The sequence below is a fragment of the Pelophylax lessonae genome (genome assembly GCF_965119305.1).
Source record: "Pelophylax lessonae genome assembly, chromosome: 5".
Classification (NCBI taxonomy): domain Eukaryota; kingdom Metazoa; phylum Chordata; class Amphibia; order Anura; family Ranidae; genus Pelophylax; species Pelophylax lessonae.
The window spans coordinates 8829981-8850788 of NC_138772.1; the positions used below are offsets into that span (position 1 = coordinate 8829981).

General features: G+C 44.5%; 1 protein-coding gene across 1 annotated transcript in view; it reads left to right on the forward strand.

The window, feature by feature from the left end:
- The window catches only part of LOC309556402 (NACHT, LRR and PYD domains-containing protein 3-like), a gene marked incomplete at both ends in the record, with an annotated part of 545473 nt that overhangs the window by 273539 nt on the left and 251126 nt on the right, over window positions 1-20808 (forward strand). The window contains one exon of the mRNA XM_082258866.1: window positions 15950-16114. Coding sequence (XP_082114992.1) covers window positions 15950-16114 — 165 coding nt within the window. The remainder of the gene's footprint in view (window positions 1-15949; window positions 16115-20808) is intronic.

The window sequence follows — 20808 nt, forward strand, 5'->3', positions numbered from 1 at the left end:
GATCCAACTCCAGCTGCAACGTCAAGAGGGGCCTGATGTTCTTTTAAAAAAAAAAAAAAAAAACATGTTTAGTACATAACCTTAGTCAGTAATGATTATGGCCAGATTGCCCTCCTAGCTTCATGAATGAAGCATTGAGGCCAAACATTCAAAAGTGCTTTCCTGGGCTCATAGGACACTTGCTAAACCCTCCCAAAGGTTAAGAAGGCTTGGTCTGCCTACTAATGACGGCACCCATTAATGCTGTCAACTGTGTTTTGCAGGGTAAACATCTAAAAGGCAACACTCTTTCCTAAGAAAAAACATGTGTGTTAATGGGGTTAATAAGATTCAAAAAAACATTATTTGACTAGACATACCAACACCTTCCTCCAGGCCTAGCTGCACTGGGTGTGTTCCCTGCTGCGGATCTTCTGTAAAGGACATAGCAATATGAGCTATCTTGGCCAAAAAAAAACATCTACATTGTTTGGCACAGTATGATATTGGACCTACCAGGAGGAGGGTCAGCACTGATGTCAACACCTGTGAGTCCGTCTGGTTCGCCAAGCTGCATGGGCTGTGGAGGGGCTGAGATCCGTGCTACAGATGAACAAATTGCAGGTTGGGGAAAACAAAAAAAGGACAATTGGAAGGGCAAGTATCACATTCTCTTAATGTCACACATAGGATAGTAGTTAATCTTTTCCAAACAACTCACACAATTGACATCCAAGATAATATCCTACCTCGGTGCAAAGCATCCGAATCTAAGTCCTCTCTGGGAAAGATGGTATCGGGTCCTATGATGTTCAAGAAAGGTAATTGATAATCCCAGAGAGAACTTCGTGCACGTTCATCCAGCCGACCTTGACGGTCATAAAGACCCTCCGCAGCCCATGCAATTAGCTTCTTCCGAACGGACCCACAGATGTCGTTGACCTTCTTCCGCACACTGTCACGGTGGCGAGGTGCTTCACCCAGTGCATTTACAGCATCCCGGATTTCATCCCACAATCTGTTCTTCTCTGTTACTGAGTAAGACGCGGCCCTGGTCCCATGTATCGCCTGATATCTGGCCATATAGGCGTGGACCAGGGCACAGCACTGATTGTGGGTGAAACGGGGAAGCCGGGTTAATGTGGACAAGCTGACTCTGGTGGACGGACCCGCTCCAGGACTACTGTCAGAAGAGCCAGCTTGTCCACTTGGTGTGTTAACACCTCCCCCGGCTTCCTCCTCCGGGATGGGGATGGTGGACTCCCTCATGGATACAGCTGGAGCCTCCCTCACACCAGAGCCAGACGATCTGCCCACCCTGCCCCCCCTGCCCCCCCTGGCCCCCCTGGCCCCCCTGGCCCTTCTCATCCTTCCAGTGGGTGGGGCCATGGGAGCACGAGGTGGGCAGAGAATCTGGCTGTCCAGCAGCAGCAAAGAGCCCCAAACTCCTAAATCTGAAATGACAAAAGAGAAAACAGAAAAAACAGGATTTGCAGATTGCTCTTCATATACAGTATAATTAGTGAACAGTTACAGAACACACTTACCTAATGGCACAAACAGACTTGGTCGTGGTGGTGGTGGTAGTAGTGGGCAAAGAGCAGAAGAGGCTGCAAAGAAAAGGAAAAAAAAAAAACACATAAGAAAACGCATATGGGTACAAATCACACGAGGCCCTCCAAACACTTACCTAATGGCACAAACACGGTGGTGGTGGTGGTGGTGGCAAAAAAAGCAGAAGAGGTTGCAAAGAAATGTACAAAAAAAACACATAAGAAAACGCATAGGGGTACAAATCACACGAGGCCCTCCAAACACTTACCTAATGGCACAAACACAGTGGTGGTGGTGGTGGTGGTGGTGGCAAAGAGCAGAAGAGGCTGCAAAGAAATGTAAAAAAAAAACACATAAGAAAACGCATAGGGGTACAAATCACACGAGGCCCTCCAAACACTTACCTAATGTCACAAACACAGTGGTGGTGGTGGTGGTGGTGGTGGTGGTGGTGGTGGTGGTGGCAAAGAGCAGAAGAGGCTGCAAAGAAATGTAAAAAAAAAACACATAAGAAAACGCATAGGGGTACAAATCACACGAGGCCCTCCAAACACTTACCTAATGGCACAAACACAGTAGTGGTGGTGGTGGTGGTGGTGGTGGCAAAGAGCAGAAGAGGCTGCAAAGAAATGTAAAAAAAAAACACATAAGAAAACTCATAGGGGTACAAATCACACGAGGCCCTCCAAACACTTACCTAATGGCACAAACACAGTAGTGGTGGTGGTGGTGGTGGTGGTGGCAAAGAGCAGAAGAGGCTGCAAAGAAATGTAAAAAAAAAACACATAAGAAAACTCATAGGGGTACAAATCACACGAGGCCCTCCAAACACTTACCTAATGGCACAAACACAGTGGTGGTGGTGGTGGTGGTGGTGGTGGTGGCAAAGAGCAGAAGAGGCTGCAAAGAAATGTACAAAAAATACACATAAGAAAACTCATAGGGGTACAAATCACACGAGGCCCTCCAAACACTTACCTAATGGCACAAACACAGTGGTGGTGGTGGTGGTGGTGGTGGTGTTAAAGAGCAGAAGAGGCTGCAAAGAAATGTAAAAAAAAAACACATAAGAAAACGCATAGGGGTACAAATCACACGAGGCCCTCCAAACACTTACCTAATGTCACAAACACAGTGGTGGTGGTGGTGGTGGTGGTGGTGGTGTAATCCTTTATAGGCAAAAGGAGGCTGCAAACATTAAACATACATGAGAAATCGCATGACCTACATACGTGCACATAATAAATTACAGTTATCAGGAAAGCAAAAATGGTGTCTTTGGAAGCTGGGAAGGTAAGGGGGCAGGTTTAGATGCCAAATCTAGACTGCACACCTTTAACAAACATGAGAAAACACATGTCCAAACCACATGCACATGGGGCCAACTGCCAATGATTAAAAGACACTTGAGGGGTTCCCAAGCTATTGTGGGTTGGAGGGGATTCACCATAGACAACTTAAGCACACCCAAGATAAGTACAAATTGTCTCCTTCCTTTTTTTTGGGAGAGAGAGATACAATTGTCTTACCTCCAGATAATGTAGGTTGTGGGTCACAGGGTCTTGCTAGCACATAAGAAACATCGATCTATAACATCCAGCAGCCATATTGGCCATGTGCTCCTTTTATAGCTGGCTCACAGGTGTGATAATTAGCGGCCGTTTCTATATATATCTGCGCATTCGCGAATTTGCGCGTTCAAAATGGAGGACGATATCCCAGACGCATTAGATGGTGCAATGCTGGCATTTATTGGTGCCTTGTTTGAGGAGGCCCTGGCACAGGAGGCAGCAGAAGGTGGGGAAGCTGCAGCAGCAGCAGCAGCAGCACCTTCAGCAGCAGCACCTCCAGTCCGTGTGCCCTTACCTCGCCAGCCACGCATTTTTGCTCCAAGGATCTATTTGGACAAGCTGCGGGATTCTGATGTCAGGAGGAAGTTCCGGCTCGAGCGAGGAACTATTCTACACCTCTACCAGCTCATAGCAGAGAAAATTGACCCGGACACACAGCGCGGCCATGCGGTGCCCGGCATGGCCAGATTGCTGGCCACTTTGTATATTTTAGGGCGTGGCAGCTTCCAAGCCACTTCGGGAAGTATCATGGGCATTAGCCAGCCCACAGTTTCAAGGGTGTTCATGTTGGTCATTAATGCCATAGTGGATATAGTGCCCAATTTTATCCACTGGCCACAGAATGAAAATGAGTGGAATGAAGTCAAGTTGGGTTTCTACCGGCGGGCACACATGCCGCAAATCCTAGGGGCAATCGATGGCACCCACATAGCCATTAGGCCCCCAAGGAGCCACGAAAGTGAATACCGGAACCGCAAGCAGTACCACTCTGTGAACGTCCAATTAGTGTGTGACGCCAAACAGCGCATCATGAGTGTCAACACTGGTCACCCAGGGTCGTGCCATGATTCCAGTATGTTAAGAACAAGTACTCTGTACGAGGTGTTTGAAAGTGGACAAATGCCCGAAGGGTGGCTTATTGGTAAAGTATTTTGTCTTAACAACATAAACTGTAAGATTACATAGACATAGGAATAAGCTACATCGGTGTACACCCTGATTTAAGCAAAGCCTACCTAAAATGGATGTGTTATTAGTTGTCAGGCTGTTCACACACAACCAGATCAGCAGCTTAGCAGCTCACAAAAGAAAGATTTGCAAAGTTGTCTTTGAGTCCAATGAAGGTGGTTAACCAATGTGTAAATGGTGTCCTCTAGCCACCCAAAGAAAACCTACAAATGATTCCAATGGTATTGCCATATCCCCAAAGTACTTTGCATAAGTGAGTCAATATTGGTTTCCTCACTCTAGTTGCAGATATATTCCAGAAGTAAGACCTAGGCTAATGTAATAGGAACAGAATAGGGGCCAAGTTGTAACTTGCAAGAGAAACCCACCACTTTGTGTGTCCTTTTTCCCATTTGTATTAGTGATTTAGGCAGTTAGACAGAGTTGAGATGTTTCATATGATTTTTTGCAAACAGACGAGCAGGTTGTTTAGTAAAATGCCTAATTGTCTCCCATTTTGAGGAGTCATCTAAAGTCACATGATATGAATAACTAATGTATATTTTTCTTATTTTTCAGGGGATGCTGGTTACCCGCAGCTGACGTGGCTGATGGCTCCAATCAGGTACCCCCAGGGCCCAGCAGAGAGGAATTACAACAGGGCCTTGCGGAGAAGCCGGAGTATCATTGAGTTGACCATAGGTCTTCTCAAGTCCCGGTTTCTCTGCTTGGCCCGGCCTGGGGGTGAACTCCTGTACTCTCCTACAAAGGCTTCCAAGATCATCCTGGCGTGCTGCGTGTTGCACAACATGTGCGTTGCCCGGGATGATTCTTGGGAGCTGACGGAGGAGAGGGAGCCAGAGGTCCGTCAGCCGGCGGCCCCCAGGCGGCGGAGCACCGCTGCCGGTATGGCCACCCGGAATACCCTGGTTGCTAGCCACTTTACATGTAAGTACTGTAACCGGTCAAGATAGGGCATGTGTATTAATTAGCTAGTTAGCAGAGGTGCCACTCACAGGGAGACAGAGGGTGATTATCATCTGCCAATGACACTTGCCATTGTAGATAAAGTGTAGTCAACATTGGTAAAATTGTGTTACTTGAGCAAAAACATGCACCTCTAACCATAAACATGTTGGTATTGTGAATAGTGTAAAGGGCTGAGAAGAGCTGGCAGGTGTTTATTTGTGTCTATGCCACCTGTGTAGTTATTGATAACATGAACGGCTGCTTGGTATCTTATGGTGTTGTAATTTTCCAGAACATCAACATCTTGGAATCATGGCACGTACCATGGGAAGCCTGTGGTGATGGGCTGTCTGGCGTCACAGGTGTGTATTCAAATGTTTACATTAATGATTTCTGGTTTGTGTAAGTTGGCATAAAATGTGTTATTTCACTCGTGATGTCGAAATTAAATGAAGTTCAGAATGAAGCAAACAGGCATTAAGATGTGATTTTCATAATGAAATGTCTTATCCTTTGTTTTATTTTTCCAGGAGTGGTACTGCTTGCGGGTGTAGGTGGTAGAAACCCACCTTGATGGACTCCACTCATTTTCTTTTGTGGTCAGTGGATATTTGGTAAGGCACATGGCCAATGACCAACATGAACACCCTGGAACTTCGAAAGTGGCTTGGAAGCTGCCCAGCAACCTTGCCATGCCTGTCCCCTATGAGCTGGTAGAGGTGCAGAATGGATTCTGAACTCTGCCGGAAGTTGTGGAAGACATCAGAATCCCGTAGCCATGGAGCAAAGATCGTGGTCTGGCGCTGTAAAGGCACACGGACTGGAGAGTGACAATATTCTTTTGCTGCATCCCTCCTTCTGCTGTCATTCTCAAATAAATAAATACATTAGAATTGAACATGTGTTTTTTTGTTTTGTGTGGGTGCCTACAGACAAAAGGGCCATCCACACTGTAAGATTTAGAGAAGACTTTATCCTTCCGATTGACATTTTCTATGTAGTGCAAGGGCCTGCCTGATTGCATCCAAATTGAAAGTGTTGAGGTTTGAGCTTCTATTATATGGTTTGGTTAAGTCTACAGGAAAAAGTCTAGACAAATTGTTAGTGTATGGCCCATTAAGCTGCCAAGGCCGGAGTTTTGCACTTTGCATGCTGCTTGTACTGGTGATGTGAGGGGTTGTAATGTAGAGTAGGGATGTGACAGTGTTGTGTTGAGGTGTGAGGCAAATGTAGTGTTGGACTATGAGGGCCTGTGTTGTTGAAATATGGAGAGAGTCCAATATCAGACACCTATGTTTATTGGTCAAGAAATTGTAAGAACCATGGTAAATATGTAAAGAATTGCATCTCGATAAAACTAGGACCACACTCATAAAATCAAAATTGTGTTGTTTCCATTGATGTGCTTGAAATTTGGGTAGGACACCCCCCTCCCCCCCCAAATTCAAGATAGTTTAAAAAAACTGTTTAAAAAAATGAGAGTGAAAAGAGATCCCAAGTGTAGTGATGTGATTTGAACCCATGACGTTGTGAACTGCAGTGAAGTTGCAAAGCACTTAGCTATTGTGCAGAATAAAGCTGTATGGTGGAAAAAATGGAGTGTGTTAAGGCTAAAAAGCACATATAGCTAAAGAACTAAACATTGTATGGAATGTGGGAAGAAGACCATGGTAAAATTGTGAGGTTTCATCTTGCCCTGAAGTAGGGTAGGGGTTTGGTCACTTGCCTTTGGTACTTTCCTTCATAAGATCGATTCGACACACAGACAAGATCAAAAAAACACTTAAAATGGTGTAAGCTTGCAAGCGCTTCTGAGTGTAACATTATTTAGCAATATATATGATGTAATCCGTTCCATTTTAGCAATATAAACAAAAAAAGAAAATAAAAAAAGTAGGTGGAGATGGTAAGCCTCGAACCTACAGCAGAGGGAGATGAATTACAGACATGTGATGTGTGCACTAATCCACTAGCCCACATCGCTATGTGAAACTGCTATAAGCAGGAAGACATAAGTTTGCGAATTGGCGAAGCCGCGATCGTAAGTGAATCCCGCTGACGGCGGAATTCATTATTGCTGTTTTACTCGCCAATTCGCCGCAGCGCCAGTTAATTGATTTGAACGCGGCGAAACTGAAACACGTCATAGATGTTTGAAGCTGCAGTTTCTTTAAATCCGGCCCCCCGTTACTACATACATAAAGACACTCTAGGAACCAGCTTGTTGAGTGTGTGTATTTACTAGCTGAATTAAGACCTTCCACACATGATGAGTCATTGAGGTTGGGAATGGTATCTCAGCATCTCTCTTACATGACTACTGAAGTGGAATATTTCTGCAGCTGAAAATCCACACCATACATGAAACGCAGGAGCGTTACAGATTGAATGAACCTACAAATGGATTCAGCAGAAATAACCACTCAGGTGACACAATTAAAACAGCAAGTAACTGCGTTAATACACGCACTTGCTGAATTAAAAGAAGACAATCAGGCTCTGTCGCAGCAGGTAATTAGACTGACACAACTTACCTCTGCTCAGTCCCCTGAACCCAAGATAAATCCCCCTTTGGTATTTACAGGCGATCGCAAAAAATTTTGCAAATTTAAAAACGCATGTGAGTTACTTTTTTTGCTAAAACCTCGTACCTACCTTACTGATCACATTAAGGTTTGTACTATTATTTCTTACCTAACAGGCGATCCTCGAGCCTGGGCAGACTCTCTTTTTGAGAAAAGCGACCAGCTTCTCAACTCCTATGCCTTGTTCCTAGCAGAACTCACTAGCCTATATGATGATCCCAATAGGCAGAGTACTGCCGATCTTCAATTAAGATCCTTGAAACAAGGAAGGAGGCCTGTAGAAGACTTTGTCGCGGAATTCAAGAGATGGACCCTTGATTCAGAATGGAATGATGCATCTTTGAAAACCCAATTTAGGCTTGGCCTATCTGAAGCCGTTAAGGATGAACTCGCCCGAGCGGATCTACCAAAAACCCTGGATGCATTAATACAACTCAGTATTACCATAGATAGAAGACTACGAGAAAGAAAGGCTGAGAAAATGGGAATGCCATTATCCGTTTCCTTTCGGATTCCGGCCGTTAACCCCGTTCCTATGGAGGTAGGAACCATACACCCACCGCTATCAACTATGGAAAGAGCCAAAAGACGATATGAAAATCTCTGCTTGTACTGTGCATCCCCGGATCACAAGATAAATGTCTGTCCCCTAGTCAACAAAAGGAAGGGTGAGTGTTCACATGTCCTCCTAGGGGGATTGACAACTTCATTCACTAACCCTTACATTTTTGTTTGTTTGACATTACAGTGGGACCAGAACAGGATTACTACTAAGGCCATGATTGACACAGGATCTTGTGGAAATTATATTGATATATGTTTTGCTGCTTCAAATAAAATTCCTATTATTTCTAAACTTAAACCTGTCTCAGTAAGTCTTATTACCGGTGTTCCGTTATACTCTGGTCCAATCACCGATCAGACACAAGCACTTCTAGTCACTATTAACGAGTCTCATAGGGAGACTACTACCTTCGATCTAATACCTTCACCCCACTTTCCCATTGTGTTGGGACTTCCCTGGTTACACACACACCAACCAACCATAGATTGGAAGGAACGGTCCTTGGCCTTCCTCTCTTGCTATTGCGAGGATACGTGTAACCTCCCGTCTTCCGGGAAGATTCTGTCTATGGTGACAGATGAGATTGCACCCCTATGTTATCAGGATCTTTCTGAGGTTTTTCTTGAGAAAAATGCTCAAGCATTACCTCCTCATCGAGACTATGATTGTAGCATTGATCTATTCCCAAATAGCAAATTGCCGTTCGGTCATGTTTATCCTCTTTCACAGGATGAACTTTCCCATCTCAAAACCTATTTGGATGAGAATTTGGAAAAAGGTTTTATTAGACCTTCCACTTCTTCCACAGCAGCAGGACTCTTTTTTGTTCGCAATAAGGACTCAAGTCTCAGACCTATCATCGACTACAGGAAATTGAATGCTATCACAATAAAAGATCGCTATCCTCTACCGCTTATCCCTGAGCTCATTGAGCAGGTGCGTGGAGCTACCTATTTTTCAAAATTGGACCTGAAAGGAGCATACAATCTCATTCAAATCCGTAATGGAGACGAGTGGAAGACTGCATTCAGAACCAGATACGGATTGTTCGAATATCTTGTGATGCCATTCGGGCTATGCAACGCCCCTGCAGTTTTCCAACGATTTATAAACGATATTTTTAAAGACTTACTAGATGTCTGTGTTGTGGTATATCTGGACGATATACTTATATATTCACGATCCCTGTCTGAACACATAAGACATGTAAGACTTGTACTATCGAGATTGCTTGCACATAACCTTTATGTGAAACTGAAGAAATGCTTGTTTCATAAAGACGAGGTACTTTTTCTAGGCTACATCATATCCAAAACAGGAATCGAGATGGACATGAGTAAAATATCCTGCATTCAGGATTGGCCTACACCAACCGCACGCAAGGCGCTACAGCGATTCCTGGGATTTTCAAATTTCTACAGGAAGTTCATAAAAAACTTTTCTGCTATTGTGAGACCCCTCACACAGCTCACTAGCATAAAAAAAACATTCAAATGGTCAGAAGAAGCCAATAAAGCTTTTCACTTGTTAAAGACAAGGTTTACTTCCGCTCCCATATTACGCCATCCAGACCCATCCCTCCAATACATTCTGGAGGTAGATGCGTCAAACATGGCAGTAGGAGCAATACTCTCCCAACGACCAACCCACACTTCACCACTTCATCCAGTCGCCTTTTTTTCTAAATCCCTAAGCAGTCCCGAGATAAATTACCCCGTGGGTGAAAAGGAACTGCTTGCTATAAAATTGGCTCTGGAGAATTGGCGACATTTACTCGAAGGCACCCAATTACCAATAATAATATACACGGACCATAAAAACCTCCAATATCTTCAGACTAGCAAAACTCTCTCGCACCGACAGGTACGATGGTCACTATTCTTTCTAAGGTTTAACTTCCTAGTGACCTACACACCTGCAGATAAGAACAAAAAGGCGGATGCACTATCACGACTAACTGAAGAAAACTACTTTGAAATCCCTTCTGTTCCTATAATACCTCACAAACGCATTATTGGAGTTGTCCGTTCCTTGAAGGAAGAGGTTTTGCATGGTATAAGTTTGGATTCACCCCCACCACAACTAAATACTGATGCAGAAGGCTTCCTCTACTACAACGACAAACTTTACATACCACCTACCCTACGCACCAAGATCTTGGAATTATCTCATGATGTGCCTATGGCAGGACATATGGGTATGACAAAGACTCTTAATTTGATTTCCCGGCAATTCTGGTGGCCTGACATGAAAACATCTATACAAAAATTTGTCTCTTCATGCAATGTCTGTGCCAGGTCCAAAATTGACACTACGAGACCATCCGGTCTACTATGCAGTCTACCAATACCCCAAACTCCATGGGAAGTTTTGTCCTTGGACTTCATCGTAGAATTGCCTCTTTCCAAAGGATTTAATACCATCTTGGTGTCAGTGGACCATCTGACAAAGATGGCACATTTCATTGCTATTCGCAGACTACCTTCGTCCAAACAAACGGCAGAACTCCTGATGAAACATGTCTTTAGATTACATGGTATCCCAAAAACTCTCCTGTCTGATAGTGGATCCCAATTTATTTCTAAATTCTGGCAAGAACTATGTCACATACTACGGATCGAGCGGAAGCTCAATTCTCCTTACCATCCGCAGACCAACGGACAGACTGAAAGAGTCAACCAATGCATTGAGCAGTATTTACGTTGTTACACTTCTTACCAACAGGATGATTGGGTGGATCTTCTCCCTCTGGCAGAATTTGCCTACAACAACGCAACCCACAGTACAACCAAGCAGAGTCCGTTCTACTTGAACTATGGGTTTCATCCCTCTATTCTTCCACCACGCATCCTTCCTTCAAACAACCCAGTAGCCTCAGACTATCTTACCCAAATAAAGGATTCTCTGGGTTTATTAAATACTACCATTGCACACGCTCACAGTCAACAAAAGAAGTACTATGATCTTCGCAGAAGACCTTCTCCACAGTACACTATCGGGGACCTCGTTTGGCTCTCAACAAAAAATTTAGGACTGAAGATCCTTAGCAAAAAGCTTGGACCTCTGTTCTTGGGACCTTTCCCAATCAAAAAACTTATTGGAAAAGCTGCAGTACAGCTTACATTGCCAATAGACCTAAAAATCCATCCCATTTTCCATGTGTCGCTACTGAAGCCCCATGTTCCGGACCAAGGAATAAGGCCTAATATTCCACCTCCGCCTCCTGTACAAGTTGAAGGTGGAGAAGAATACGAGATAAAAGAGATTCTGGATTCTCGTATCTACAGAAGAAGACTTCAGTACTTGATTAGATGGAAGAACTATGGGCTCCAAGACGACACCTGGCTAAACACCTCTGAAATACATGCCCCTAGATTAATCCGCAATTTTCATGCGAGATACCCAGACAAACCAGCTCCAGAGGCCTTCAGGAGCCGGCCTTAAGGGGGGGGTATTGTAATGTTCCGGTACCTTTGGTACCCTAAATTACTCTTTTCACAAGTGTATGCGCCCCACCATTCTCTTTTGGAAAGGTGCGCATACACCTTTAAGACTGAAGCTGTCATCACTCAGCGCCGGACTAGATGGCTATTTAAAGCGCCGGTTCTCACTCACATGTGTTCATTCAAACACCCTTACCTGGATGCTAACTTGGCTTGAAGCTTTCGTGCTTGCAAGCATACCTCGCTGACGGAACCTCGCTGCGCTGATCCCTGCATCCCGCTTCCGGATCATCCGCTCCTCCTGAACCAACCTTCGGCTGTATTGCTATTAGTGCTAAGTACCCCGCAGGGGAACCCTCTATAAACTTATACTAAGCTTACACTATCTAGCTCTGCATAGTAAAGACTATTTATCACATCTGCATATCTAGATTGCTAGCTCTTAAGACTACTGCTACTTATTCCTGCACTGGGTTGATCACTCTTGTATGTCCACCTGCTACTCTGTCATCTGCTACCATACATGATTGCTAAACCTACCTGCATCCATCTGCTACTGTCTTACCTTCAAGTGTCTGTCACCTACCACCTGCACTCAACCTGTCTCTTAAATCTTCATCACTGTGTTACTACATACATAAAGTCACTCTAGGAACCAGCTTGTTGAGTGTGTGTATTTACTAGCTGAATTAAGACCTTCCACACATGATGAGTCATTGAGGTTGGGAATGGTATCTCAGCATCTCTCTTACATGACTACTGAAGTGGAATATTTCTGCAGCTGAAAATCCACACCATACATGAAACGCAGGAGCGTTACACCCTTATTGCGATCATCACTCATTAGCATTAGCGAAAAATAGAGCTGGGAAGTTCCTGTGGGAGAAGGTCGGATGACTGTCAGTTTTGAAGTGGGTCTCTTGGATAGAGACAACGTCCGCCTTGCTGTTGCACAGTTCAGTCCACAAGGAAAACCTCTTGGCCGGGTGGTTGAGGCCGTTAACATTCAGGGATAAGAACTTGATGGTCATGGTGGGTATCTGGGAAAATCCGGAGGCTGCTGAAGTCGTGAGCCAGTAGACAGAGGTGCAATGAGCAGGAGATCAGTAGCATAAAAAACTGGAACAAAAGGGGAGCTCTGGAACAGCGGAACAAGGAGAGAGTCAAGGTGCAGGGTGTGCCAAGCGCAGGGTAAAACATAAGAAATAGTCCAAGGGCAGGCAATGCCTGCAACAGAAACACAGGGGCCATATACAGTAGGTCATAGACACTATCTAGGCCAGGGACAAAGGCAATGCAAGCGGGGTGTCTTTCCCAGCCCCAGGAGGAAAGCTCTTGGCTTTGGCTCTCTTGCGTGAGAAGACTTGCCAATCTCCAGAAGGTGCTGTGGTGGGCAGGGAAGTCTCAGGAGGGGCAGCGTGGTCCACAAGGATTCCCAATCTGGTCAGTAGAGACATACCCTCTTCCAGGGAGGAGATGGTCACCGTGGAGTTCTGGTGGGTGATGATGAGCAGGGCAGGGTGCTTCCACTTGTGAGGAATGCGGTGGTTGCGCAGGGCCTTGGCAATTGTGGCCAGGTTTCTACGCTTCTGCAGCCTATGCCGAGAAAGATCCGGTAGGACTTGGATGTTGGGGTAGTCACCAGGCATAGCTTGAAGTTGACGGGCAGCCTGGAGGATCCTATCTTTCACCTGAAAAAAGTGCACCCGAAGGAGAACATCCCTGGGCAGTTCAGGGGCTATGAAGCCCAGCTTGGGGATTCTGTGGATCCGATCGATCTCTAAGTCAGAGGCTGAAAGGGAAGGGATCAAGGCAGAGAAGAGATCAGTAGCCACTTGCCTGAGATGCTGAGGCTGAACCGTCTCTGGGATCCCCCTCAGCTTCAAATTGTTCCGACGGGATCTGTCCTCGAGGTCTGCCACCTTGTCTCTCAGCCACGCAATGTCCTCAGCGTGGCCATTGTGAGCAGCCACCATAGTGTTGAGTGAGAGAGAGCATTTTTCCATGGAAGTTTCCACACGCTCCACCCTGGTTTCTAGATGTTTCACCTCCTTCTTGGTCTGAGTGAGGCCCTGGAAGAGGTCTGAATGGAGAGAGGACCACAGGGAACGCAGCATGTCTTTTAGTAAAGAGGCAGACACTGGCTGGTCTCCTGCAGGAAAGGCAGCAAAGGGATCCATGGATGGCGGTTAGGGATCGCACCATGCTGTGGAAAGGCTGCTGTCTGATCCATCCCACAAGCCTGGTCAGGGTCTGGTGGCGGGGAGTTCCATCTTGGCTTCTGCTTTGCGGGGCTCCTGGCTGAGGGTGAGGGAGGAGTGGAGGATCCGGACGAGTTTCCACTGTCCAGGTTTGCTACCTGTCGCACAGGCTGGCCACGATGCTCCCGCTCGCCGGAGTAATGAGAGGCGTGCTGTTGCGGCCTACCTGCGCCATGCTGGCGGAGGCCCGCGGCGGAGGAGATGAGAAAGCCGTCCAGCCGATTCGCCTGTGACGAGCACTTCTTCCCCTCCATCCTTCCTGGGAGCTACGGAGGCGTCGGAGAGGTAGGTTCACCCGCTGTGTGGGCTGTAGTAGGCTGAAGTCCCGGATGGCCGAGCGGAGCTGCCGGTCTAAGCGTCCATCTTGCAGCGCCGCAGGCCACGCCCCCCCCCAGTTATCTGAATTTTGATTGGACTAATGGCACTGCTCACTCAAAGGTTCTTTCCAGTTCTTCAACACTCTGCAGGATACTTTTATGGGTGAAATGGTAGAAGCCCCAACTAGAAAAACTACTCGGCTAGTTATGGTGATTTTTAACCACTTGCCGACTGCCGCCCGACTATATACGTACTGGTACGTCACTATCCTGGGAACCAATAAGGGGCGAGCGCGCGCTGCCTGAGGCGTGCTCCCGCCCCCGCTCATTCACTAGGAAGCCCGCGCGTGTGACTGGTGGACCCGAAGTCCACCGGTCACTCGCGATCGTCGGGTGGAGAGGGAGAAAGGCAGGCGGCTAATTTAAAGAAAGCCGCCTGTTATTCTTACCTGTGTAAAAGCACAGATCATACGGTCCTGCTATGTAGGACCGTTGATCTGTGCTGTTACACACACAGCCACATCCAATGACAGTTAGAATCACGCCCCTAGGGACACACTTAACCCCTCCCTCTCCAATAAAGTTAACCCCTTCCCTCCCAGTATCATTTTTACAGTAACAGTGCATATGTATAGCACTGATTACTGTAGTAATGTCACTGGTACCCCCAAAAGTGTCAAAAATGTCATTCAAGGGTCTGATCTGTCCGCCGCAATGTCGCAGTCCCGCAAAAAAAATCGCAGATCGCCGCCATTACTCATTAAAAAAAAAAACAATAAAAATTACATAAATCTTTCCCTTAGTTAGTAAACACAATAACATTTGCGCAAACCAATCAAAATACGCTTTTTGCAATTTATTTTACCAAACATATGTAGCAGAATAAATGTACCTCCATTTTCTCCATCAACCCATCCCCCACGGTTATTGCCTTTTGTTTCACTTTACCCTCCCTTCTAGATTGTAAGCTCTAACGAGCAGGGTCATCTATTTCCTCCTGTTCTGAACTGTATTGTAACTGCATTGTCTTCCCTCAAATTGTAAAGCGCTGCGCAAACTGTTGGCGCTATATAAATCCTGTATAATAATAATAATAGCAGAAAACAAATTGGCCTAAAATGTTAAGAAATTTTGATTTTTACATTTTTTGGGGGGAATTTCATATAAAAAAATGTGAAAAATATTGTTATTTTTGCAAAATTGTCGCTATTTTTTTGTTTATAGCGCATGATCAAAAAATCGCACAGGTGATCAAATACCACCAAAAGAAAGCTCTGTTTGTGGGAAAAAAAGGACGTAAATTTCCTTTAGGTACAGCTTTGCACGACCGCGCAATTGTCCGTTAAATTCACGCAGTGCTGAATCGCAAAATAGGCCCTGGTCAGGAAGGGGGTAAAATTTTCCGGGGCTTAAGTGGTTAATAATACAGAGCTTATTTCAGTTGTCCGTCACATGTAGTATTCTAAATTTAATTATCATAAAGAATGGGAACACACCAAGATGGTGGGGGGGCTTAAAACTTCAAAGTGGGGGGAAAAGAATCAAAACCTTTGGTTGGGAGATCTTGCTGATAAATTACCAAAGAAATATTAAAAACTAAGTGGTGACCAGCTGAGATAGGAGCTGCAAATGTAATATCACTTTTATTCAGACTAACCTTTTAAAATTGGGTGCTATTTGTTAAATGAAAATGTAAAATAGTTTTCTGCATAAGTTTTATTTTTTTATTTTTTCAACATTCTGTTTTTCCTCTACAGTTTGTATTGTAATGAACTAACAGACGGTTCCTGCATTCACCTGGCATTAGGAATAATAAATAACCAGACACTGAGGAGGCTGAACCTGTCCTGGAACCATCTGGAGGGTTCTCATTTCAGGCATCTGATGGCAGCGCTGACCACAAGCCGGATAGAAGAATTACAGTGAGTAGAACACGACAGGTTGCAACAATTATTTTCTAAGATAGTTACAAAACATATAAATACTTGAAATAACAGTTAAATGTATAAAGTGGTGGTTGTTACCAGATTGCCTTTCTAGCACTGATTACTCCAAACTAGTGTGTCTAAATATGAGTTATTCCCTATGGTGACTCAAACCACTCACCAACATGTTCCATATATTTGAGGTGTGTATGTTAGATATTCTCCTAAATGCACCATATCCATTTGCCTTCTTAAATACACATATTTTGCCAAAAGTATTGGTACGCCTACCTTTACACGCACATGAACTTTAATGGCATCCCAGTCTTAGTCCGTAGGGTTTAATATAGAGTTGGCCCACCCTTTGCAGCTATAACAGCGTCAACTCTTCTGGGAAGGCTGTCCACAAGGTATAGGAGTGTGCTTATGGGAATGTTTGACCATTCTTTCAGAAGCACATTTACAAGGTCAGGCACTGATGTTGGATGAGAAGGCCAGGCTCACAGTCTCTGCTCTAATTCATCCCAAAGGTGTTCTATCAGGTTGAGGTCAGAACAGTCAAGTTCCTCCACCCCAAACTCTCTCATCCATGTCATTATGGACTTGCTTTGTGCACTGGTCCAAATCATTTGGTGGAGGGGGGATTATGGTGTGGGGTTGTTTTCAGGGGTTGGGCTTGGCCCCTTAGTTCCAGTGAAGGGAACTCTTAAGGCATCGGCATACCAAGACATTTTGGACAATTTCTTGCTCCCAACTTTTTGGGAACAGTTTGGGGATGGCCCCTTCCTGTTCCAACATGACTGCGCACCAGTGCACAAAGCAAGGTCCATAAAGACATGGATGAGCGAGTTTGGGGTGGAGGAACTTGACTGGCCTGACCTCAATGGAGTTCCCAAAAGCCAACTGATACGCATCAGGAGAAATTGTGATAGTGAAGAAGATTTTGAGAGTCAAGCAAATACGATCATTAAAAGATTCAAAGAAAAAGGTTATGATAGAAATACTCTGCTAAAAATGAAGGAAGAAGTCTCAAATTATAACAGGAAGAACATGTTGGAAACGTGCCAAAAAAAAAAACAACAGCAAACATGGGGTGGCCTTCATGACTGGCTTTTCTAGGCAGTACAAACTTGAAAAAATTATCCAAAAACATTGGCATATTCTAAGGAAGGGCCCCACATTGGGAAAAATACTTCCAAATAAACCGCAATTCATTTATACTAAACCTATGACTTTGAGAAATAGGCTGGCAAAGAATGTGGTAGATTTACCGAAAAGAACTAATACATTCTTGGATCAGGTAGGGTTTTTTTCATGTGGACGCTGTGTCACATGTAGAACTGTTCGTCACAGAACCCGAAAAACCAAGCATTTTACATCCACCAACAAAGGTACTTGTTTTCAAATTGACAAATTCATTTCCTGCGAGACAACCCACGCGACCTATTTACTGGAATGTCCATGCAAATTCCAGTACGTAGGCAGAACCACTAGGAAGCTAGGGATCCGCATACGAGAACATATAGCCAATATCATAAAGGGGTTCAAAAACCATAGTTTATCAAATCATTTCAGACTAGTACACAATAGGGATCCTACAGGACTCAAATTTTGTGGTATAGACAGAATAATGCCCAATTGGAGAGGGGGCAACCTAACTAGAGGGGTATCCCAAAAGGAAGGGAAGTGGATATACCTTTTAAACACCATGTACCCTAGGGGGTTAAATGTAGATTTTGACCTTAACTGCTTTTTATCCAATTGGTAATTTTATAATGATATTTTTCCTTTAGCTTCATTATTTCCTCTTTGTATTTTATTCTAATACACAATTTCCCTTTTTTTTCTTATTTTTTTAAATATTTTAAACATTCCATACATCCACATTTAATACAATTCCCACAACCTATTAGTTGATAGGGATTTAGAGTGTTATACCTAATTTTTTGTACTCTAGTTATATGCATATATCCTATTATATGGCAACAGACAAGGTAATATAACCACATATAGAGACCTAGACCGTTTTCATTGTGAAAGTCTGGTATCTCTTAAGGGCATTTGTGGTATAATAGAGTTGGGTTAAAATAATGGAAAACGCTCCCCCTGGTGGGTGGGGATGGGTATACATAGTTACATAGTTAGTGAGGTTGAAAAAAAGACAACAGTCCATCCAGTTCAACCTATGATGTGTGTGTGTGTTTGCTTTTAACCGTACATTGTATACCCCTGTATGTTGTGGTCTCTAAGGTGTCCATCTAATAGTTTTTTGAAACTATCAATGCTCCCTGCTGATACGACTGCTTGTGGAAGAGAATTCCACATCCTTACCACTCTTACAGTGAAGAACCCCCTACGTACTTTAAGGTTAAACCGCCTTTCCTCTAGTTTTAGTGAGTGGCCACGTGTCTTATTGTATCTCCTTTCTCTGAATAGTTTGTTCCTTATGCTAGGGTTGCCAGTACAGTATTTGTACATTGATATCATATCCCCCCTCAATCGTCTCTTCTCCAGAGAGAATAGGTTCAGTGCTTGTAGTGCATAGCTGAAGTCCTCCATTCCCCTAATTATTTTTGTTGCCCTTCTCTGGACTCTTTCCAGTTCCAGCACATCCTTCCTGAGGACCGGTGCCCAGAACTGGACAGCATACTCCAGATGTGGCCGGACCAGAGTCTTGTAGAGTGGGAGAATAATCTCTTTATTTCTGGAGTGAATCCCCTTTTTTATACATCCCAGTATTCTGTTGGCTTTGCTTGCAGCGGCTTGGCATTGCATGCCACTGCCAAGCCTGTTGTCCACCAGTACCCCCAGGTCCTTTTCCAATCTTGACTCACCCAGAGGTTCCCCCCCCCCCTAGTGAGTAGCTTGCTTTCTGGTTTCTGGCCCCCAAGTGCATTACTTTACATTTTTCAACATTAAATCTCATCTGCCATGTAGTTGCCCACCCCGTTATTTTGTTCAGGTCCGCTTGTAAGGTTTCCACATCCTGCATAGAAGATATTGGCCTGCTTAGTTTAGTATCATCCGCAAATACTGAGATTCTACTCGATATCCCCTCCTCTAGATCATTTATGAATAAATTAAACAGGATTGGTCCCAGGACAGAACCCTGGGGGACCCCACTTTCCACACCCGCCCAATCCGAGTACTCCCCATTAATCATCACCCTCTGGACTCTCCCCTGGAGCCAGTTCTCTATCCAGGTACTCACCTTATGGTCCATACCTACCTTCCTTAGTTTGTACAGTAAGCGTTTGTGGGGAACGGTGTCGAAGGCCTTTGCAAAGTCCAGATACACCACATCCACAGGCTTTCCTTTATCTAGGTGGCAGCTCACTTCATCGTAGAAGGTTAATAGATTGGTTTGGCAAGAACGATTTTTCATGAATCCATGCTGATTACTACTAATAATACAGTTTTCATTACTAAAGTCTTGTATGTGGTCCCTTAACATCCCCTCCAAAATCTTGCAGACTACAGATGTTAGGCTGACCGGCCTATAGTTACCCGGGATATATCTCGGCCCCTTTTTAAATATCGGTACCACGTTGGCTTTTTTACAATCAGCTGGCACCATACCCGTCTGTAAACTATCCTTAAAGATCAAGAATAATGGTCTGGCAATCACCTGGCTGAGCTCTTTAAGAACCCTCGGGTGCAAGCCATCCGGTCCCGGGGATTTATTTATGTTAAGTTTCTCTAGTTTAGTTTTAAGTCTATCTTCTGTTAGCCATGGCGGCACTTCCTGAGGTGTGTTGTTTAGTTTGGCCTTACAAGCTGGGTTAGTGTAGCCCCCCGATTCTTTTGTGAAGACTGAAGAGAAGAAATTATTTAACACTTCCGCCTTTTCTCTGTCCTCAGTGGCCATATTTCCTTTGTCATCTTTTATGGGGCCAATGTGTTCTGGCCTCGCTTTCTTACTGTTTATATACTTAAAGAATTTCTTGGGGTTCTTTTTACTCTCCTCCGCTATATGTCTCTCGTGTTCTATTTTAGCCACCTTGATTTCATCTTTACATTTCTTATTACACTCTTTGTAGTGCTTGAATGCTGCCAATGACCCCTCAGTCTTGTATTTTTTGAAGGCCTTTTCTTTAGCACTAATATGCATTTTTATGTTGGAGTTTAGCCACCCAGGGTTTAGTTTTGCTCTTTTAAATTTATTTCCCTTTGGAATGCACTGGCCAATCCCCTTGTTAAGTATGCTCTTGAAGCACTCCCATTTTTCCTCCGTGTTCTTTGTTCCCAGGGTTCTATCCCAATTGATATTTTCTAGCAGCGAGCGCAGTTTAGGGAAATTGGCTCTTTTGAAATTCAGTGTCCTTATATTACCCTTGTGTTTCCTATTACTGTAATTAATACTGAAACTTATTGACCTATGGTCACTGTTTCCTAAGTTGACCCATATTTCTATATCCGTGAGAAGGTTTGTATTGTTGGTAATCAGTAGGTCAAGTACCGCATTGTTTCTTGTCGGTGCATTCACCATCTGACCCATGAAATTGTCCTGCAAAACATTTAGGAACTGCCTAGCCTTGGCTGAGTGTGCGGTTCCTTCTGCCCAGTCTATATCAGGATAATTAAAGTCCCCATTATAATGACATTTCCCATCCTTGCTGCCAATCCTATCTGTAAAATGAGGTCCGCCTCCCCCTCCTCCCTCTGGGTGGGGGGCCTATAGCATACGCCCA